The sequence below is a fragment of the Mobula birostris genome, chromosome 9 (assembly GCF_030028105.1).
Source record: "Mobula birostris isolate sMobBir1 chromosome 9, sMobBir1.hap1, whole genome shotgun sequence".
Classification (NCBI taxonomy): Eukaryota; Metazoa; Chordata; class Chondrichthyes; order Myliobatiformes; family Myliobatidae; genus Mobula; species Mobula birostris.
Window position 1 is genome coordinate 31,801,144 of NC_092378.1, and position 23,307 is coordinate 31,824,450.

General features: G+C 41.7%; 1 protein-coding gene across 1 annotated transcript in view; it reads right to left on the reverse strand.

Moving 5' to 3' along the window:
- The window catches only part of LOC140202647 (interleukin-17 receptor A-like), a 60,780-nt gene extending 39,790 nt beyond the window's left edge, over positions 1 to 20,990 (reverse strand). Inside the window, exons 1-2 of the mRNA XM_072267748.1 lie at positions 20,753 to 20,990; positions 4,531 to 4,555 (exon numbers count right to left, since the gene is read on the reverse strand). Of these exons, the coding sequence (XP_072123849.1) occupies positions 4,531 to 4,555; positions 20,753 to 20,842 (115 nt within the window). The 5' untranslated portion in view covers positions 20,843 to 20,990. The remainder of the gene's footprint in view (positions 1 to 4,530; positions 4,556 to 20,752) is intronic.
- Positions 20,991 to 23,307: the final 2,317 nt, after the last annotated feature.

Sequence of the window (23,307 nt, forward strand, 5' to 3'; positions counted from 1 at the left end):
GAAAGCATCAATATATTCTTTGGCAGTCATATGATTGGTACCACCGTAAAGATCAGAACGTCTTTGAATTTATTCCAACAGTTAACTGAATCATTGATGGTGGGATCTTTAGCTGCGTTTCACAAGGTTATTTCCTTTCCTAGTTCGCCCATGCTTCATGCCTGTTTTTCTTCACTCAATGAACTGAAGAATAAGCCACACAATGAGGTTACAGATTGTGGTGGAATACAAATCTCTTACTTCTGATCACTATGGATGGCCAGAGCTACCAGGTCTGTTCTTAATCCATCACCCTTTTTATGACTGAAGACAGCAGAATGTGTCATCACTGATTAACTGGACTCCGACAACTCACTTACTCCTCAATCACACTTTATTTACTTGTGCACAAGGAGACATGTCACCAAACTGTTCTGAAATTTGAACAAAATGCCTTTTTTATACAGAAATGTACTTGTTGTATACAGATATTGATCCAATAGAAACTTTGTAGATTTCTGAATTCCATCATTTGCATATTTAAGTACCATAATACACATTTCAGATGATAATAACCAATTATCCCTTTGGGGAAGGGTATCTGCCAACCTTACCCAAACTGCTCTATTTGCCACTAATGTGATTGCCTCAGCTCAGGGACAATTAACAATGGGCAAGTACCAGCCATGGTGAGTGCAGCTTCTGAAAGAAGTGCTGGTAGAACGATGAGGAAAACTACAGGAGGGTTTTCCCCATCTATAATCTGTGATAGTTCCCAAATATAATATCTAAAGTGACAAAGGCACATGATCAGAGATAGCCATTGGCATGAACTGTAAAGCTGTCAACAAACCATCGTGTTCTGTAATAACCAGCAGTTATTATTATAATTATTTGGAGTGTGCAGATACCATCAAATCAAACAGTTTAGATTAACACATAAAGTAATGTGATTTTGTGTCAATGGAATCTCAGTTCTTAAAGTTTGTTCAGATTAAATTACTGCATCAGTTGGAAACAAACATATTTACCAAATCAAGTGATAAATGGGTCAGCAACAGATAGACGTGGCAGAAGCAATGAAGGGCACAAATAACAAGGTCATATATATAGTCAAAACAATACCAAAAGGTTTTGAAGAAAATATGTCACTGAAAGTTTCAGTGTTGATAAAATCAATTCCGCTTTTGTTATAGAAAGGGGTGGTTGGGCCTTTAATTTCACTTGATTTCACTCAAGGCTTGTTTTCTATAATAAATGGCATTTTATTACAACCCAGAAAAAATTAGATTCTTTTATTCATAGTTCTTGAAATCAAGGATTACAGCCATTATCAGATAAATCTGAAAGTGGACCCACTGCATATTTTGTTGGTTCAACTCTGCGACCTTCTCCCACGTATACCTGTCACTAAGACATCCAAGTGAACACAGGAGATGAGTCAATGGATTTTTTTTTTGTTTTTTTAAAATATGAAGAAGCAACTTGATAACCACCACAACTCTGACTTACAGTTTGCAAAGTTGCTGCCTTCATACCCTTGGACAAGGACAAAATCCTGCCCAAATCTTTTCCAAACAAAAACCAGAGATTGAATTTTCCTGCCCTGACTGTCCACTAGGTAACCGGGAGCAGGTTCCCACTCCACCACCACCTACGGATAAGGAAGAAATTCCCACTGAAGTATTACTATTAAGCAATACTTATTACTGCTTGGTTCAAAGTTCAAAGTAAAATTTATTATCAGAGTACACACACGTCGCCACATGCAACATTGATATTCTTTTTCCTGTGGGCACTCCGAGGCAATCTACAGAACAGTAACTGTAAACAGGATCAATGGACAACAAACTGGGCAACTGCAAACATAATTAAATAGCAACACATAATGAGCATGAAATAACAAGATAAAAGGTTCTTAAAGTGAGACCACTGGTTGTGGGAAACCAGAAGTAGAATGAATGTAGTTATCCCCCTTTGTTCAAGACCCTGATGGCTGAGGGGTAGTAACTGTTCTTGAACCTGATGGTGAGAGTCCTGAAGCCCTTGTACCTTCTACTCGATGGTAGCAGCAAGAAGAGAGCCTGGGTGGTGAGGATCTTTGATGATGGATCCTGCTTTTCTATGGAAACATTTCTGGAGATTTGCTCAATGTTAGGATGATTTTACCCTTGATGTACTGGACCAAATCCTCTACCTCTTGTAACATTTTGGTATTCCCATACCAGGCTTTAATGCAGCCAGTCGGCACATGTTCCAACACACATCCATAGAAGTTTGCCAAGGTTTTTTAATGACATGCCAAATCTCCGCAGATTCTTGAAGAAGTTGAGGAGCTGTTGTGCTTTCTTTGCAATTTATATGATGGGTTCAGAACCGGTCCTCTGAGATAGTGGCACCCAGGAATTTAAAGTTACCGACCCTCTACACCACAGATTCTCTGATTATTACTGGCTCATGGACCTCTGGTTTTCCTCTCCTGAAGTCCACAATCAGTTCTTTGGTCTTACTGACATTGATTGAGAGGTTTTTTTTATTACACCACTCAGCCAAATTCTCAGTCTCCCTCCTGCATGCTGATTCATCACCACCTTTGATACAGCTCACAATAGTGGTGTCATCAGCTAGCTTGTATATAGTGTTGGAGTTGTACATAGCCACACAGTCATAGGTATAAAGCCAGTGGAACAGAGGGCTAAGCACAACTCCCTGTGGTGTTGTGTGCTGATGGAGATTGTGGAGGAGATGTTTTTGTCAATCCAAACTGACTGGGGTCTACAAGTGAGGAAATCCAGGATTCAATTGCACAAGGGGGTATTGAGGCCCAGCGTTTACTGATTAGTTTTGAGGGGATGATGGTATTGAGTGCTGAGCTGTAATCGATCAAGAGCATTCTGATGTATGCACCTATCCAGATGTTCCAAGGTTGTTTGAAGAGCCAATGGGATGACATCTGCTGTAGACCTGTTGTTTACATCCTCCCCAATTCACTACTCAGATAGGAGTTGATATGCTTCAACACCAGACTCTCAAAACGCTTCATCACTGTGGATGTAAATGCCGCTGGGCGATAGTTTTGCATTTGCAAGGATTTCTTGGCTCCAGCTCTCACCACAGCCGCACTGCAAACATGGACCCAAGTTCTGAATTCCAGAGTTAAGGTGAGAATGGTTGCATTTTCTACCACCGCAGCATTTGAGCAAATGTCAGCTCAAGGATCCCTAATAATGGACACCCAGGTCTGACATCAAACCTCACAAGGATGGTTCTTTTTCCTTCCTTAAAAAAGTAAAAGCTGGGGATGTTTGCTGATGATTGTGCAACATACAATTTCATTTGCAACTTGTCAAAAACAGGAGCAGCCATGCAGCAAACCTAGATGGCATCAGGCATAGGTTGATAACTCCCAAACGACAGTCAGTGAACACCACCAACAAGTCTAATCATTTACCCTTGACATTCGATATCATTATCACAGTTGAGGTATTCACCAACAAACATCTTGGGAGTCACCAATAACCAATAACTCAACTGGACCGGCAACATACTGTAAATACCATTGTTACCAGAGGCAAGTCAAAAGCTGGCTATCCTGTTGCAAATAACTCACATTTTGACTCATTATATCCACCATCCATTTGTCTGGATGAATGCAGCTTCAACACCACTCAAACAGTTACATACCACTCAGGACAAAAGAGTGTATTTGACTGGCACCCCATTTACCACCTTCAGCATTCAATCCCTTGGCTACCATCACACCATGGCATCACTATTCTCCATCTTCAAACTGGATTGCAGTTACCTTGACTACTGTGACAGCATCTGAGTGTCACAGCAGTGTAGTGGTTAGGACAAGGCCATTATAGCTCCAGGTATCGGTACTCCGGAGTTCAATTCTGGTGCTGCTCTGTAAGGAGCCTCTGTACATCTTCCCCACGGAATGCATTGGTTTTCTCCAGGTCCTCCAGTTTCCTCCCACAGTCCAAAGATGTACCGGATAGGTTAACTGGTCATTGATAGTTGTCCTGTGATTAGGTGAGGGTTAGTCAGGGTTGTGGGTTGACGTGGCTCAGAAGGCTAGAATGGCCCACCCCACGCTGTATCACTAAAATAAATAGAGCTCACAAACCCTCAGCCTCATCCAACAAGACAAGGACAACAAGCAAATGGGAACAGCACCATCTGTAGGTTCACTTCCCATCACAGACCATCCTAATTTGGAAATAAATTGCCATTATTTCATCAACGCTGGGTCTAAATCCTGATAATTCCTATCTATCTGCATTTTAAGAGTCCCTTAAGGGGGTTTCAAGATGGCAGATCAACATAAACAGTAGAATTATTTATTGAAACAATAGACTTTCCCTTATGTCTACAGCAGGAGCTTTTAAACACAAAGGCCAAAATTCAAGATAGCATATTCTAAATTTAACAAAGATATTTGCGACCTATCACCAAAAGGTCCAATCACATCTGATTTGAAGACCTCTTAAATGTTGGATTTGCAGAATATCACTCTACCAAACAACAAATGTTAATTGTACTTACCAGATAGAACTGTGCAATTTAGGCCCTGTATGAAGAAAGAGAAAAAACATTTTAATAATTACATATGTTTTGGCTGTATGTTCAATGTTGTATCCAATGCAATTATAGGCCATGAGCATAAATGCCTTGGAAAGCAGGGGGCTGGAGAACGGAAACAAACAAAAAAAAAGAAGCCTTTTAATTTGCAGTCAGCAAAATATTATTTATAAATGACCACAGGTAGTTATCACATTGTGGTAGTAGACAAAGGGGGTCGAGAATGGAGAGAAGGGACCAGGCTCATGACCTTTTTAAGACTAAGTGACAAGATAATGCTGATCTTTTATACCTTCTGCACTTTTAACATCAGTGGTTATTTTTCCAATGTAGCCTGGATATTCTACATTAATGAATTAACACACAATGTAATATCGTACTTAACATTATTTGGATAGACAAGGACTGATTAGGGATAGTCCACATGGCTTTGTGCTTGATAGGTTGTGTCTAACCAATCTTACAGAGTTTTTCAAGGAAGTTGACATGAAAGTTGAAGGCAAGGCAGTGGATGTTGTGTATGTGGACTTTAGCAAAACATTTGACAAGGTCCCACATGGGGGAATGGTCAGGAATGTTCAGTCACTTGGCACTCAAGATGAGGTAGCAAAATGGACTAGACATTGGCTTTGTGGGAGATGGCTGCCTCTCGAAAGTAGATGGTTGGCTCACCGACTGGAGGTCAGTGACTAGTGGTGTGCTGCAGGGATCATTGCTGGGTTTGTTGTTTGTCATCTAGATCAATCATCTGGATGATAATTTGGTTAACTGGATCAGCAAATTTGCGGATGACACCAAGATTGGAGGTGTAGTGAACAGCGAGGAAGGCTATCAGAGCTGCAGCAGGATCTAGATCAGCTGGAAAAATAGGCTGAGGAATGGCAGATGGAACTTAATGCAAACATGTGCAAGGTGTTGCACTTCGGTAGGACCAACCAAGGCATGTCTTACACAGTGGACAGTAGGGCACTGAGGAATGTGGTAGAACAAAGGGACCTGGGAATACAGGTCAATAATTCATTAAAAGTGGTGTCACAGGTAGATAGGACTGTAAAGAAAGCTTTTGGTTACATTGGTCTTCATAAATTAAAGTACTGAGAACAGGTGATGGAATGTTATATTGAAGTTGTGATCGCCTAAGTTGGAGTATTATGTGCAGTTCTGGTCAAACAGCTACAGGAAAGATCAAAAGAGTACAGAGAAAATTTACAAGGATGTTGCTGGAACTGGAGAACCCGAGTTATAAGGAAAGATCGAATAAGTTAGAACTTTATTCCTCGTAATGTAGAAGATTGAAGGGAGATTTGATAGAGGTATACAAAATTATGAGGGGTATAGATAGGACAAATGCAGGCAGGCTTTTTCCACTGAGGTCGGTGGGACTATAACCAGAGGTCATGGGTTAAGCATCAAAGGTGAAAAGTTTAAGGGGAACATGAGGGCTAACTTCTTCACTCAGAGAGTTGTGAGAGTGTGAAATGAGCTGTCAGCGCAGGTGGTGATTGCGAGCTCGATTTCAACATTTAAGATAAATTTGGATAGGTACATGCAAAGTAGAGGTATGGATGGCTATGGTCCAGATGCAAGTCGATGGGATTAGGCAGTTTAAATGGTTTGGCACAGATTAGATGAGCCCAAGGGCCAGTTTCGGTGCTGTACTTTTCTGTGACTCTAAGAGTTCTCATTAATTAAAATTGTTGGAAATGTACAAATGCTCCCTTATTTGAAAATGGAAGATTAATTCTAGAGTCTAAATATCCCAAATTAAGGTTAAATACAAATATTGTCGTAGCAACAAGGACTGAAGACCCAACTATCCCAGTAGGCAGTATGGATGAAGAAGAGAGAAGAGATATACAGTGGCATGCAAAAGTTTGGACACCCCTGGGCAAAATTTCTGTTACTGTGAATAGCTAAGCGAGTAAAAAATGACCTGATTTCCAAAAGGCATAAAGTTAAAGATGACACATTTCTTCAATATTTTAAGTAAGATTACTTGTTTATTTCCATCTTTCACAGTTTCAAAACAACAAAAAAGGAAAAGGGCCCAAAGCAAAAGTTTGGGCACCCTGCATGGTCAGTACTTAGTAACACCCCCTTTGGCAAGTATCACAGCTTGTAAATGCTTTTTGTAACCAGCTAAGAGTCTTTCAATTCTTGTTTGGGGGATTTTCACCCATTCTTCCTTGCAAAAGGCTTCTAGTTCTGTGAGATTTTTGGGCTGTCTTGCATGCACTGCTCTTTTGAGGTCTATCCATAGATTCTCAATGATGTTTAGGTCGGGGACTGTGAGGGCCATGGCAAAAGCTTCAGCTTGCGCCTCTTGAGGTAGTCCATTGTGGATTTTGAGGTGTGTTTAGGATCATTATCCTGTTGTAGAAGCCATCCTCCTTTCATCTTCAGCTTTTTTTTAAACAGGCGGTGTGATGTTTGCTTCCAGAATTTGCTGGTATTTAATTGAATTCATTCTTCCCTCTACCAGTGAAATGTTCCCCGTGCCACTGGCTGCAACAAAAGCCCAAAGCATGATCGATCCACCCTCATGCTTAACAGCTGGAGAGGTGTTCCTTTCATGAAATTCTACACCCTTTTTTCTCCAAACATACCTTTGCTCATTGCAGCCAAAAAGTTCTTTCTTAACTTCATCAGTCCACAGGACTTGTTTCCAAAATGCATCAGGCTTGTTCAGATGTTCCTTTGCAAACTTCTGATGCTGAATTTTGTGGTGAGGACACAGGAAAGGTTTTCTTCTGATGACTGTTCCATGAAGGTCATATTTGTGCAGGTGTCGCTGCACAGTAGAACAGTGCACTACCACTCCAGAGTCTGCTAAATCTTCCTGAAGGTCTTTTGCAGTCAAACGGGGGTTTTGATTTGCCTTTCTAGCAATCCTACGAGCAGTTCTCTCAGAAAGTTTTCTTGGTCTTCCAGACCTCAACTTGACCTCCACCGTTCCTGTTAACTGCCATTTCTTAATTACATTACAAACTGAGGAAAAGGCTACCTAAAAATGCTTTGTTATCTTCTTATAGCCTTTTCCTGCTTTGTGGGCATCATTTATTTTAATTTTCAGAGTGCTAGGCAGCTGCTTAGAGGAGCCCATGGCTTCTGATTGTTGGGACAAGGTTTGAGGAGTCAGGGTATTTATAAAGCTTTGAAATTTGCATCACCTGGCCTTTCCTAATGATGACTGTGAACAAGCCACCACCCTAACACGCTAATTAAGGTCTGAGACCTTGGTAAAAGTTATCTGAGAGCTCAAATCTCTTGGGGTACCCAAAATTTTGCATGGTGCTCCTTTCCTTTTTTTCACTCTACAATTGTACAAAACAAAAATAATACACTAATCTTGCTTAAGATATTGAAAAGAATGTTTCATCTTTAACTTTATGACTTTTGGAGATAAATTCATCTTCTACTCACTTAACTATTCACAGTAACAGAAATTTTGACCAGGGGTGCCCAAACTTTTGCATACCACTGTATTTAATGCAAAGTGCAAATAGTATTCTGGCATCTGTTTTCTAGAAGGACCCCATTCTTCCTTCCCATGTTACCAACACCAGGATAATTTCTCCATGTTCCAGCAGGGTCTGCTATGGTTGTTACCTCCTCCAAAGCCCCCTCCTACTGAACTAATTTCTGCCATTTCCTCCTATAATACACAGGAGGGCAGTATCCATCAGGGCTTGAAGGATTGCAGAATTAGTGCAGCTTTTAAAAAAAAACACACTTTGTTGGGCTTGAGTAAATGTTCTGCATGATTAATGCAGAATTCTGTGTAAAATTACCTCTAAAATGCCTTTAGTACATTATATGTGTAGCAATATACAATTCAGATGTCTTGCTGCCTACTGCTCGCCTGATCTATAATGCCCCATTCCGTGCCAAGAATGTATCACAAACAATAATTAATAATGATATTGACTGAGACAAAAGTTTGGCAGGACTTTATGACAGCTCAATGTTCACATTAAGGCCAGGTATCAAAATACGTTATTGCACTCCAGTCCATGGAGCTAAACTCTGGCTTAATATTTCCTTTCTGTTTATGTGCTAAGCTTGAGGAACACAAGTCAAATTGACAATTTTTTTAGAACCACATGCATGAGATACCAACTGAAACAATATAATCAAACAGGGAAGTTACTTCAGAAATAATCAATAATACTTCTTGCAAACTGATTTTGAATAGGTTCCTGATGCAAACTATAACATAATCTTGGGAAACCCCAACATTGCACAATACCTTTGATGACAAACTGTGTTGTTGTTGTTGTAAATTATCCACCCATTTATGAGAAATACTTTGAATTGACAAAATACAAATGGGCATGTTTTGTCAAATTTGCATTTCTGCCAGGAATGTAGTCATGGAAAATAGATCCTATGTGTCACTTCAAATACATGAATTGCTCAATGCTCACTTGAGACAATAACCCATTATCTGAATCAATCTATTGATGCTCTTGTTACAAACTAAAATACTCTGAAGCTTTAGAACATAATCTCCATCTCACTCCTCAGAAGTACCTCCTCCTTGGGTAAAAACTTCCTTATAGCAAATACTCCTAATACACAAATGTTAGTTCTTTTGTAGCCACAAGCATACACAAACTGTTGCTGTACAAGTACAAAGATAAGACTCTCACCGTCACCTCAACCACACCACCTAAATAGCAAGGGCTGCTGCAATTATGAGAAAAGGTAGAAGGAAAAAAAAATCAGCTCACTCTGCAATCCTGAAGCCGTGCCCTCTTGTCCTGGACTCCCTACCACAGGAATTAACTTTGCCACAACTAATCTGTTCAGGCCTTTTAACATTAGGAATGTTTCTATGAGATCCCCTCATTCTCCTAAACTTCAGGGAATACAGCCCAAGAGTTGCCAGACGTTCCTCATACGGTAACCTTTTCATTCCTGGAATCATTCTCATGAATCAACTCCAATGTCAGTATATCCTTTCTAATATAAAGAGCCCAAAACTGCACACAATACTCCATGTGGTCTCACAAGTGCCTTATAGAGCCCCAACATCACATCCCTGCTCTTATATTCTATAATAGTCTGCCCGTTTACTTCTTCCACCAAAGTGCATGACGATACACTTTTCAACATTGTATTTCATTTGCCACTTCTTTACCCATTCCCCTAAACTATCTAAGTATCCCTGCAGGCTCTCCTGTTTCCTCAACACTACCCGCTCCTCCACCTATCTTTGTATCATCAGCAAATTTAGCCACATATCCATTAATCCCATAGTCCAAATCATTGACATACATCTTAAAAAGCAGTGTCCTAACATCGACCCCTGTGGAACTCCACTGGTAACCAGCAGTCAGCAGAATAGGAGCAACACTTACAGTACGCTGGAGGAACTAGTCAGCAGAATAGGATCCCTTTATTCCCACTCTCTGTTTTCTGCCAATCAGCCAATGCCCCACCTATGCCAGTAACTCCCCTGTAATTCCATTGGATTTTATGTTGCTAAGCAGCCTCATGTGCGACACCTTGTCAAAGGGCTTCTGAAAATCCAAGTACACCATACCCACTGCATCTCCTTTGTCTACCCTGCTTGTAACTTCCACAAAAAATTGCAATAGGTTAGTCAGGCAGGGTTTTCCTTTCAGGAAACCATGCTGGCTTTGGCATATCTTGTCATGTGCCTCCAGGTACTCCATAATCTCATCCCTAACAATCGATTCTAACAACTTCCCAACCACTGATGTCAGGCTAACAGATCTACAGTTTCCTTTCTGCTGCCTCCCACCCTTCTTAAATAGCGGAGTAACATTTGCAATTTTCCAGTCACCCGGTACAATGCTAGAATCTATTGATTCTTGAAAGGTTATTGTTAATGCCTCTGCAATATCTTCAGCTACCTCCTTCAGAACCTGAGATACATAACTGAAACTGCATGTTTCAGACACATTGTAGCACTTACCAGCAGTGCACGATGAGACCCAAGGATCTTTGATCCCATCTTATTCAGAGAAAGACAGTATTAATGTCACACCAGCAGGTAAGCACTACTCAATTTTCATTTAATAGGTCTGAATATTGCTATCCTGGTTTTCTCCTTTCACACAAATCAGAGTGAGATGAGTGAAAGGGATAGTGGCATAATTAAGCTACAAGCATAGGAATGCAATTAGAGAAAAATTATTCAATAAAATTAGGTTTAACATAAAACTTTGTCATAAGTCTCACACAATGTTAAATTAATTTGTCAAACAGCAGAGAATGCCTTCACAACCACCTTTTGTAATTCTTGTCACTGCAACCATTTCACCTAGTTGTTAATCTGGCAATAATTACCACAGCTAATACACATCTAGAGTTAAATAACCAGGCTACAGCATCGGACTTCAACACTCTGAACCTTGGCTGAACGTCCCAGGTTACATGCCGTATCAGAGGGATAGGAAGGTAGGCAGAGGGAGTGGTGTGGCTCTGCTGGTAAAGAATGGCATCAAATCAGTAGAAAGATGTGCCATAGGATCAGATGTTGAATTCTTGTGGGTTGAGTTAAGAAACTGCAAAGGTAAAAGGATCCCAGTGGCAGTTATATGCAAGCCTCCCAACAGTAGCTGGGATGTGGACCACAGATTACAATGGGAAATAGCAATGGTGAGTCAAAAGAGCAATGTTATGATGGTCATGGGAGATTTCAAAATGCAGGTCGACTGGGAAAATCAGGTTGGTAATGGATCTCAAGAGTGAGTTTGTGGAATGCCTACAAGATGGCTTTTTAGAGCAGTTTGTTGTTGAGCCTACTAGGGGATCAGCTATACTTGATTGGGTGTTATGCAATGAACCAGAGGCGATTAGGGAGCTTAAGGTAAAACAACCCTTGGGAGACAGTGATCACAACATAATTAAGTTCAACCTGAAATTTGATAGGGAGGAAGTCTGACATAGCAGCATTTCAGTGGATTAAAGGAAATTACAGTGGTATGAAAGAGGAGTTGACCAAAGTAAATTGGAAGGAGCTGCTGGAAGGGATGTCAGCAGAGGAGCAACGGTGTGAGTTTCTGGGAAAAACGAGGAAGGTGCAGGATAGATGTGTTCCAAAGACAAAGAAATACTCAAATGGCAAAATAGTACAACCATGGCTGACAAGGGAAGTCAAAGCTAAAGTAAAATCAAAAGTTTTGACACAAAAGTTAGTGTGAGACAGGATTGGGAAGTTTTTAAAAACCTACAGAGAGCAAATAAAAGAAGCATTAGGAGGGGAAAAGATGAAATATGAAAATGAGCTAGCAAACAATATCAAAGTGGATAGTAAAAGCTTTTTCAAGTATGTAAAATAAGAGATAAGAGTGGACATAAGACTGCCAGAAAATTAGGCCAGAGAAATAATAACGGGGACAAGGAGATGGCTGATAAACTAAATTAGTATTTTGAAAATGAGGATTGGAAAATTGCAAGTATCACTCTACTCTTTAAGAGAGGAGGAAGGCAGCAGAAAAGAAATTATAGACCAGTTAGCCTGAGCTCAGTGGTTGGGAATTAGTTAGAGTCAATTGTTAAGTATGAGGTTATGGAGTACCTGGTGACACAAAACAAGATAAGACAAAGTCAGCATGCGTTCCTTAAGGGAAAATCTTGACGAATCTGTTGGAATTCTCTGAGGAGACTACAAGTAGGATAAAGGGGATGCAGTGGATGTCGTATATTTCGACTTTCAGGAGGCCTTTGACAAGCTGTCACACACGAGGCTGCTTACCAAGTTAAGAAACCATGGTATTACAGGACAGTTACTGCTATGGCTAGAGCATTGGCTGATTGGTAGAAGGCAGAGAGTGGGAATAAAAGGATCCTTTTCCGGTTGGCTGCCAGTGACTAGGAGTATTCTGCATGGGTCGGTTTTGCGACAGTTTCTTTTTATGCTGTACATAAATGATATAGGTGATGGAATAGATGGCTTTGTTGCCAAGTTTGCAGATGATATGAGGATTGGTGGAGGGGCAAGTAGTATTGAGGAAACAGGTAGGCTGTAGAAGGACTTGGATTAGGAGAATGGGCAAGAAAGTGGCAAATGAAATACAAAGTTGAAAAATGCATGGTCTGCACTTTGGTAGAACAAATAAATGTGCAGATTATTTTCTAAATGGGGAGAAAATCCAAAAATCTGAGGTGCAAAGGGACTTGCAAGTACTTGTGCAGAACATCCTAAGGTTAACTTGCAGGTAGAGTCAGTGGTGAGGAAGGCAAATGCAATGTTAGCGTTCATTTTAAGAGGTCTAGAATACAAAAGCAAGGATGTGATGCTGAGGCTTTATGAGGCACTGGCGAGGCCTCACCTTGAGTATTGTGAACAGTTCTGGGCTCCTCATCTAAGAAGAAATGTGCTGGCATTGGAGAGGGTCCAGAGGAGGTTCACAAAGATGAGTCCAGGAATGAAAAGGTTATCATACAAGGAACATTTGATAGCTCTGGGTCTGTACCTACTGGAATTTGGAAAGGTGATGGGGAAGGGGGGGGGATCTCATTGAAACCTTTTGAATGTTAAAAGGCCTAGATAGAGTAGATGTGGAAAGGATGTTTCCTGTGGCGGAGATTATAGGACAAGAGGGCACAACCTCAGGATAGCAGGGTGTCCATTTAAAACAGAGATGCAGAGAAATTTCATTAGCCAATGGATGGCAAAGTTTTGGAATTTATTACCACAGGCAGCCGTGGAGGCCACGCCATTGGGTGCATTTAAGGCAGAGTTTGATAGGTTTTTGATTGGACAAAGCATCAAAGGTTCTGGGGAGAAGGCCAGGAGTGGGGCTGAGGAGGGGGAAAAAGGATCAGCCATGATTGAATGGCGGAGCACACCCAATGGGCCAAATGGCTTAATTCTACTCCTATGTCTTATGGTCTTATCATTTTAAAATGTTCATGAATTGTTCTTAAAAATCCAGCTTTGTTTGTAGGGTTGTGAATTCTGATTCTGGAACACTTCTAATGGAGTGGAGTTTTTTTATATTTCTCAAGGGACTGGTGGCATTACAGCCTGGTATGGAAGCACTAACGCTCATGAATAGAAAAGCCGTCCCCTTCATTAAGCACATCTACAAGGAGTGCTGCCACAAGAAAGCAGCACCCATTATCAAGGAACCACCATCCAGGTCATGCTCTCTTCTCATTGCTGCCATCCAGGAGGTCATACAGGAGGCTTAGGTCCCAGGTTCAAAAACAGTTATTACCCTTCAACCATTAGGCCCCTAAACCAGCGTGAGAGTAGAGTTGCTGTTTTGCTTAGTAACATCTTACATAGTCAGTTTTGTTTTGTATTTTTGTAAAGTTCTGACCAAACTGCAGATTCTAACTTCCGGTCAAGATGACGCCTGTGTACATGGGTCCTATGGTCGACATCTTCTGTATAGATCATGAAACCATCTTTTTCACTTCTTTTATGTCTTTTATATTTGTTTCTCATCTTGAATGTGATGCTGGAACTGTTGGAGCCTGTGTTTTGTTGTCTGGAGATGGTTTGGGTGCTTCAGCGTACTGCAGTCTCTGAGAGGATTCCGGAAAGCAGAGGCAGTGTGAGCGAACCTCGTAGTGAGACGGCTGCAGGATGGCACACGAGCCAATGTCTGACCCCATTTCACTGATTATAGCGTCCACTGTCCATCAACTAAAGTGATGAAGGCGATTGAAACATCAAGGTGAGTGTGGAAGTTTGGAGATCGTTTGGGTGTTCCAGCACTCTGAAATCTCTGAAAGGATTCCGGGAGGCAGTGTGCATAAATCTTGTAGTGGGCAGGCTACAGTAAGGGCACAAGCCGATGCTTGGCTCCATTTTGCCAATTAAAGCTTCCATTGTTTGCCGATCAAAGTGAGGAGGGAGATTGAAGCATTGAAGTGAGTGCAGAGGGTGAGTGCCAGCTGCCTGTCTTTTGATTGGTTGCTCTGTACTGGAGAGGGGAGAGCCTGCCACTGCACCCGGAGAGTATTGCCAAGGTTTTTTTCTGCAGTTTGGATGTGGACTTTGGACTACAGACTCTTTTTTTTTTTCAGTCTTATAGTTTTTATATTCTGTCCTGCACAATCTTCTGTTTTTTTTTGTGCGGGGAGGGGGATTTTGGGGTTGATGTGCCTGATTCATTTTGTTCATTTTTTTGTGCTGGAGGAGGGACTTTTGGGTGTCGATGTGCCTGTTCCATTTTTTTGTTCTTTGTTTTTACAAAGTGGTGGGATTTGGGGGTTGATAATCATGCCTTTCTTTTCTTTCTTGGTTTCATAGCTGCCCAGAGAAATGAATAATTTCAGAGTTGTATACTTTGATAACAAATGTACCTTTGATTATGATATTAAATGAAAACAGTTAAGGTATAGAGAAGCAATATCTGCATATACATTTTGCCTTTAACACAGTACAACACTTCAATGTACTACAAATAAATCAACATAACGAGATAATGGAACAGAGGACCAAAAACAGAGTGGTAAGTTTGTTGTTTTGTCTTCAGAATGAAAAGCTTTATGAAGAAATTGGCGGAGCTTCCATTATCTACAACAAACAAACTAGCACCACTAACATATTTTTAACAAAATAGAGCCTGCACAAGGGAAATATAAACCCCTCAACATATAAAAATAAATTTCAGAAATAAAATCAAGTGCCTAGACCCTCCAACACAAGAAGTGATATGCCAAAATAAAACCAACAATTTAAGGGAGATAATTATCAACGATAGATTTAAGATAGTAATTTAATTCCTGATTGGTCATTCTGAAGCTAAGCAAACTATTTCTGGAACTTTCCACAACAAGAAACCTGTATTTGCAAATTATAGACTGTATAATGTAAGTGTGCTAATAAATACAATGCTGATACCAGCTTGCAGAAGCAGAGACTGGCAACTGGTAAATTATATTATATTCCTGTTGGTAGTGATGAAATGAAATTTAACCTTTTACTTTTGTGCTCAGAAGTCAAAGCCGGACTGTCGTTTACATTCCTGAAACTGTAAACTTTAGTATCTACAGGAGACACTACACTGAGAAAGCAACCATCATCCACACTATCTTTTTGCAGCTCCTCTCAACAAAAATCACAGAAACCTTAAGTCCCACACCACCCAGTTCAAGAATATCTACCTCCCTTGAACCATTTGGTTCTACAAACAACTGGCAAAATCTAAATCACTAATTTGGCAACACCATAACCACTTTCATCATTTTGCACTAACATTTTGTTTTTATTCAAATTGTGTTCTTTCTTGTATAATCTAAACTTTTCTTGTGAATGTTGCTTATATGGTGCTATGTGCCCAAGAAGCTGCCGCAAGTAAGCGTACTTGTGCAGATGCCAATAAACTCAATTAACGATATATCTTTGTCTAAAATTACAGGTAAGGAAAGAAGAGAATGTCTTCAACATTATAAGGAAGTGAACTGAATAAAATGAACTGCATTAAACATGACTCAACATAAAAAAGCTAAACATCTCTGATTTGCATACTGAACTTCCCTCAAATTCCCCTTTACAACTTCCAGCCATAAATTCACTGCATTTTTTGCCCTGCCTGAGATAACCAAAGAGAACTTAGAAAACCTCTCTTTTCAGTACATCACAGATTCTAGCTCTGGCCTAGGATTTGAAAACGGAGATATTTGGGCAACACTGTGCGCAGGACTGAGTTTATTAACTGAGCAAAATGGAACCAAATTTATAATGCCTTCACATTTTATTTTAACATCAATGTCTAGTTTGGGTCCTTGCAGGAAAGCATGAATGTAACTTGGAACATTTAAGTAAATGTTCTATTCAGGAGTTGGCATGCTGTGGTGTACAAATTTAATGAAAGGGAAAATATAAAATGCAGCGAGAGGAGGGGAAGAAAGGGGAACTTTTTGTTAAACAGAAAAGGAACAGCTCTCATTCTTTATGCATTTTAACTGCTCAGAATTTCTCTGGGTGTCTGAACAGCAATTCACTGTCATTGGTGGTTTGAATCAACAGAGCACTTTAAGAATAAAGGAATGTTGCCAAATTTTGTGTGTAATTGAGCATATTTAATATCTTGTAGTCATCATCCAATCTACTCCACCCTAATAGCATGCACAATTAGCCTCTTCATTATTCTCACTGCACAATCTTAGCCAATATGATCACATTGGCAATGACTGGCTCCGCTCTCCTGACTTGCACTGCTGTGATAATTACTGTGGTGCAGTTGTTCACTTTACCTTTCAGCATTCTGCTAGCATCTAACAAAACAAGCACTATTATTCTGACAACATTTTACTGAAATCACAGGTCATGTAGGTCACTAAGTGAGACAACAGCCAGGACTGTTGAAAATTAAGCTACCAATAGCTTTCCATTGGCGTTTCTGGTTGAGTGGATTTTCAACAACAACCACACAGTCATTGTCAGCAACACCAAACAATTAATTGTGGACTTCAGGAAGGAGAAATCAGGAGAATACACACTAGACCTCTTTGAGGGGTCAATGGTGTTAAGGGTGAACAGACTTAAATTCCTGGGTGTCAACATCTCCAAGAATCTGTCCAAGATCATGGCTACAATTACGAAGAAAATGTACCGGTGGTTCCAGTTTGTCAGTGAGTTTGAGGAGATTTGGTATGTCACCAGAAGCTCTCTGCAAGTTTTTACAGCTGTACGGTGGAGAGTATTCTGACAAGCTGCATCACTGTCTGGTAAGGAGGTACCAATGGGCAGGACTGCAAGAGGCTGCAGAGGGTTGTAACCCTCTTCTACCAGCTCCATCACAGGCACAATCCTCTCCATCATCAAGGACAACGCCAAGAAGCAGTGCCTCAAAGGCAGCATACATCATCAAGAACCCTCACCAACTGGGACATACTCTCTTCTTGTTACTACCATCTGGGAGGAGGTACAGGAGCCTCAAGATTCCCACTCAATGATTCAGGAATACCTACATACCCTCTGCCATCAGATTTTCTAAACAGGCCACGAACACTAGCTTGTTATACTTTTCTTTTTGCACTATTTATTTTGTAATTTATAATAATTTTATGTCTTCCATCGTCTTGCTGCCACAAAACAACAAATTTCACGTTATACAAGACAGTGAGAATAAACCTTATTCTACATTTCCATTCAAAAACAGCATCCCAAATCAGTCTTTCTTCAGCCATACTGTTTATAAACTGGGAATTCATTAGATACATGTGCAAACCAGAAACTTTGCTTATGTACAAAATTAGGAATCGAAAGGTTGAGCATGGTTCTGAATTGTGAATCTTTCAATGCAAGGAGTACAGTAGCTAAGGCACATGAGCTGAGGGCACGGACCAACACGTAAAATTATGACATTGTAGCCATTAGTGAGACTTGCTTACAGGAGGGGCAGGGTTGGCAGATTAGTGTTCCGTTTTAGAAGTGATAGAGCGGCAAGAATTAAAGGAGAAGGGGTGGAATTACTAGTCAGGGAAAATGTCATTGCAGTGCTCAGACAGGGCAGACTGAAGAGCTCATCTACTGAGGCTACAGGGGAAGAACAAGCAATCTGGATTTTAAGGGGAAATTCAGCTCTAGCTTGCTTGATCAACGTCATCTGGATAAGCAACAAGAGAAGCTGAAGTACACAAAGCCATAAAATGGTCACAAAGTCTCAAATACCTAAATGTTGCCAATGAAGTGGATGCTACAAAGGCAAAATATGAAGGTAACGTTATATCCAACAGTCCAAGTGCAGCAAAGATGGACAAAAATGGGTCAGACTTAGAAACAGAGAAAACCTACAACACAATACAGGCCCTTCTGCCCGCAAAGCTGTGCTGAACATGTCCTTACTTGAGAAATTACTGAGGGTTACCCATAGCCCTCTATTTTTCTGAGCTCCATGTACCTATCCAGGAGTCTCTTAAAAGACCCTATCGCTTCCGCCTCCACCACCGTCGCTGGCAGCCCATTCCATGTACTCATCATAGTCATACTTTATTGATCCCGGGGGAAATTGGTTTTCGTTACAGTTGCACCATAAATAATTAAATAGTAATAAAACCATAAATAGTTAAATAGTGATATGTAAATTATGCCAGGAAATAAGTCCAGGACCAGCCTATTGGCTCAGGGTGTCTGACCCTCCAAGGGAGGAGTTGTAAAGTTTGATGGCCACAGGCAGGAATTAGCTCCTGTGACGCTCTGTGTTGCCTCTCGGTGGAATGAGTCTCTGGCTGAATGTACTCCTGTGCCCAATCAGTACATTATGTAGTGGATGGGAGACATTGTCCAAGATGGCATGCAACTTGGACAGCATCCTCTTTTCAGACACCACCATCAGAGAGTCCAGTTCCATCCCCACAACATCACTGGCCTTACGAATGAGCTTGTTGATTCTGTTGGTGTCTGCTACCCTCAGCTTGCTGCCCCAGCACACAACAGCAAACATGATTGCACTGGCCACCACAGGCTCGTAGAACATCCTCAACATCACACATTGTGTAAAAACTTACCCCTGACATCTCCTCTGTACCTACTTCCAAGCACCTTAAAACTGTGCCCTCTCATGCTAGCCACTTCAGCCCTGGGAAAAAGCCTCTGACTATCCACAGGATAAATGCCTCTCATCATCTCTATCAGGTTACCTCTCATCCTCTGTCACTCCAAGGAGAAAAGATCGAGTTCACTCAACCTGTTTTCATAAGGCATGCTTCCCAATCCAGGCAACATCCTTGTAAATCTCCTCTGCACCCTTTCTATGGTTTCCACATTCTTCCAGTAGTGAGGTGACCAGAACTGAGCACAGTACTCCAAGTGGGGTCTGAACAGGGTCCTATATAGCTGCAACATTACCTATCGGCTCTTAAACTCAACCCCACGATTGATGAAGGCCAATGCACTGTATGCCTTCTAAACCACAGAGTCAACCTGCGCAGCAGCTTTGAGTGTCCTATGAACTTGGACCCCAAGATCCCTCTGATCCTCCACACTACCAAGAGTCTTACCATTAATACTATATTCCACCATCATATTTGACCTACTTAGACTGGACTTCTGATCTATCTCATTAGAGAAGAGCAGAAAGACTAAGAGAGAATATTTGAAAGAGGTTTTAAGTATTTACCAAACACTGGAACAGCAGAATCTCCTAGGATTATACACCAACATGCAGGAGGAGACCCTACCCACAACCATCCTGTCAAAAACCTCTGGCATTCTTGCTTCAATCAAGTCATTTCACACAATACTAAACACAAGTGGATATTAACCATGGCTAAAGTCGTTCATCATTGGACAATGTGTACGTCCAAGAATTTCTGGAAACTCCTCTCTGCAATGCATCAAATGCATTAAGTTACTTCATTATCGAAGGAAACCGCAGGCATAGTCTCAGCGACACTAAAGCATAACCTCCCAACTTCTGTATTCAATCCTTAAGCAGAAGATATAATTCTGTTCATTTTCCTAATTACTTGCTGTACTTGCATCCAGGCCCTTTGCAAATCATACACAGATCTCACAGCGGAACGATTTTTTCCCCAATCTTTCATCATTTAGAAAATGTATCACTTCTTCCATTTGCCTGATACTTAATTCGTCATGCTTTTGAAACCTTACATTACTCTTTACAATTTCCATTGTCGTGCCTTCAATAAATTTGACAGCCATAGTTTCAGCGCTTACTCTCGTCTTTCAGAGTCGTATAAATTTAGGACCCGCAACAATCCTAATAGTCCACCACTTGCTACATCTTGCCAACCAGAAAACGCCTACTCTTTGTTTCAAATTTCTTGTTAAATCCCCAAACTTGCTCTCTACATTTATTAAAAAGGACAGCACTTTAGACCGTTGTGCCTTTATTATTTCACCTTTTCAATCTCATCCACCTTAAAAATAAATTTACACTTCAGATTAAAATGGGTTTGACAGATCCAGTCTTATGAGACATGTTGCTCACGCCAGTTATTAATCAAGTTTGGCATGGGCAGTTTAACTCAGTTGGCAGGAGTTTTGCTTCAGTTTAGTATCTCATGCTCTTGTGGAAAAAGGCAAAAACAACTAGAATAGTAAACACATTGCATCAACAGCATTTCAGAGAGACAAGAAAAGTGATTGTCCAAAGTGGCAAATTATCTCCTGGTAACTACCGCGATCTTTCACTACATTGTAGAATTTTGTCCAGTTTATTGGAACTGTTGGTAACTCGGAAGCGTCGTGCCCAGGTACAACGCACAACTGCACAGGGCGCCCTACCTGCTGGGAGCAGTCGCCAAGGTACTCCGAAACGGCCAGTTCTCCAACCCACAGGACAACGAGGAAACCTCGCAGCAACGACCGATTCATGGCCAACAGGCTTAAAAAATCAGCCGTACAAGTGATGACTTTTCTAAATATTTCCAGAAGTTTCCAAAAAAAAAACGCGCACTTCCTACACAGCAGCAAATCCTAGCGACCCCGCATCTTCCGTCTTCCAACCCGCCCACGCTTCCGTTATCCTACGGCCTCAACCACCACCCGTCATCACCCCGCCACGGCCCCGCCCACCCTTCCGTCATCAACCTCCGATGGCCTCCACCACCACCCGTCATCATCCCGCCATGGCCCCGCCCATTCGCACGACCTCGGCCCCGCCCACCCGTTCATTATCTCTCACCTTGGCCCCGCCCATCCGTCCATCATCATGGCCCCGCCTACCTGTAGGGTCTCACATTAACTCAGCTCCAGTGACAGGATCTCTGGACTTCTGCACCGGCCCTCATCCTGGCCAAACCCCCCAAATCCCATGCGAGGGTCCTGTTGCTCTTCCCTTACTGCCAGTTACGCATAACACCCCCATCCGTCTTAAGTTACTGGGTGTCAACATCTCTGAAGATCTATCCTGGACCCAACATATTCAAACATGAGGAAATCTGCAGATGCTGGAGAAGTGTTCTGATGAAGGGTCTCAGCCCGAAACGTTGACTGTTTACTCTTTTCTATAGATGCTGCCTGGCCTGCTGAGTTCCTCCAGCATTATGTATGTGTTGTCCAACATATTCACACAATAACAAAGAAGAACACCAGTGGCTATATACTTGATACTTTATTGTCGCCAATCAATTGATACTAGAACGTACAATCATCACAGCGATATTTGATTCTGCGCTTCCTGCTCCCTGGATTACAAATATTAAAAATTTAAATTATAAATCATAAATAGAAAATAGAAAAATGGAAAGTAAGGTAGTGCAAAAAACCCGAGAGGCAGGTCCGGATATTTGGAGGTTACGGCCCAGATCCGGGTCAGGATCCGTTCAGCAGTCTTATCACAGTTGGAAAGAAGCTGTTCCCAAATCTGGCCGTACGAGTCTTCAAGCTCCTGAGCCTTCTCCCGGAGGGAAGAGGGACAAAAAGTGTGTTGGCTGGGTGGGTTGTGTCCTTGATTATCCTGGCAGCACTGCTCCGACAGTGTGCGGTGTAAAGTGAGTCCACGGATGGAAGATTGGTTTGTGTGATGTGCTGCGCCGTGTTCACAATCTTCTGCAGCTTCTTCCAATTTTGGACAGGACAACTTCCATACCAGGTTGTGATGCACCCTAGAAGAATGCTTTCTACGGTGCATCTATAAAAATTAGTGAGGGTTTTAGGGGACAGGCCAAATTTCTTTAGTTTTCTCAGGAAGTAAAGGCGCTGGTGGGCCTTCTTGGCAGTGGACTCTGCTTGGTTGGACCAAGTCAAGTCATTTGTGATATTGACCCCGAGGAACTTAAAGCTTTTGACCTGTTCCATTTGTGCACCACCGATGTAAATTGGGTCGTGCGGTCCACTACTCCTTCTGAAGTCAACAACCAATTCCTTCGTCATGCTGATGTTGAGGGATAGGTTATTGTCTTCGCGCCATGCCACCAGGTTCTTAATTTCCTCTCTGTACTCAAACTCATCATTACCCAAGATACGGCCTACAATTGTTGTGTCATCAGCAAACTTATATATTGAGTTCGATGGAAACTTGGCTACACAATCATGGGTGTACAGTGAGTACAGCAGGGGACTGAGTACACAGCCTTGTGGGGCACCGGTGCTCAGAGTAATGGTAGAGGAGAGCTCGTCCCCTATTTTTACAGCCTGGGTCCTGTCTGTGAGGAAGTTGAAGATCCAGCTGCAGATCTGAGTGTTAAGGCCCAGGTTCCGGAGCTTAGGAATCAGTTTATTTGGAATGATGTTATTAAAGGCGGAGCTGCAGTCAATGAAAAGAAGCCTTACGTATGCGTCTTTATTCTCCAGGTGTTCTAAGGAGGAATATGGGGCCAGAGAGATGGCATCTGCCGTTGACCTGTTGCTTTGGTAGGCAAATTGCAAAGCATCGAGGTTGACCAGTAGGCTGTGGTTGATGTGTGCCATAACCAACCGCTCGAAGCACTTCATAGCAATTGATGTCAGAGCCACAGGTCGATAGTCATTCAGGCATGCCAACTTGCTCTTCTTCGGCACTGGGATTATCGTTGCCTTCTTAAAACATGAGGGGATCTTAGACTGAAGCAAGGAGCAGTTGAAGATGTCAGCAAACACTCCAGCTAGCTCGCTTGCACAGCCCCGGAGAACCCATCCCGGGACGTCATCTGGGCCCGTCGCCTTCCTTGGAATTATCTTCAGGAAGGGCCTTCTAACGTCCTCCTCGGTGACGATGAAGCTTGATGCCACCAGGTCCGGTTCACCCGGAGGGAGCGAGACGCTCCTCTTCTGTTCAAATCTTGCGTAGAATATGTTAAGTTCGTCGGGAAGAGAAGCGCCACAGTTATTGATATTCCCAGCCTTTTCTTTGTGCCCAG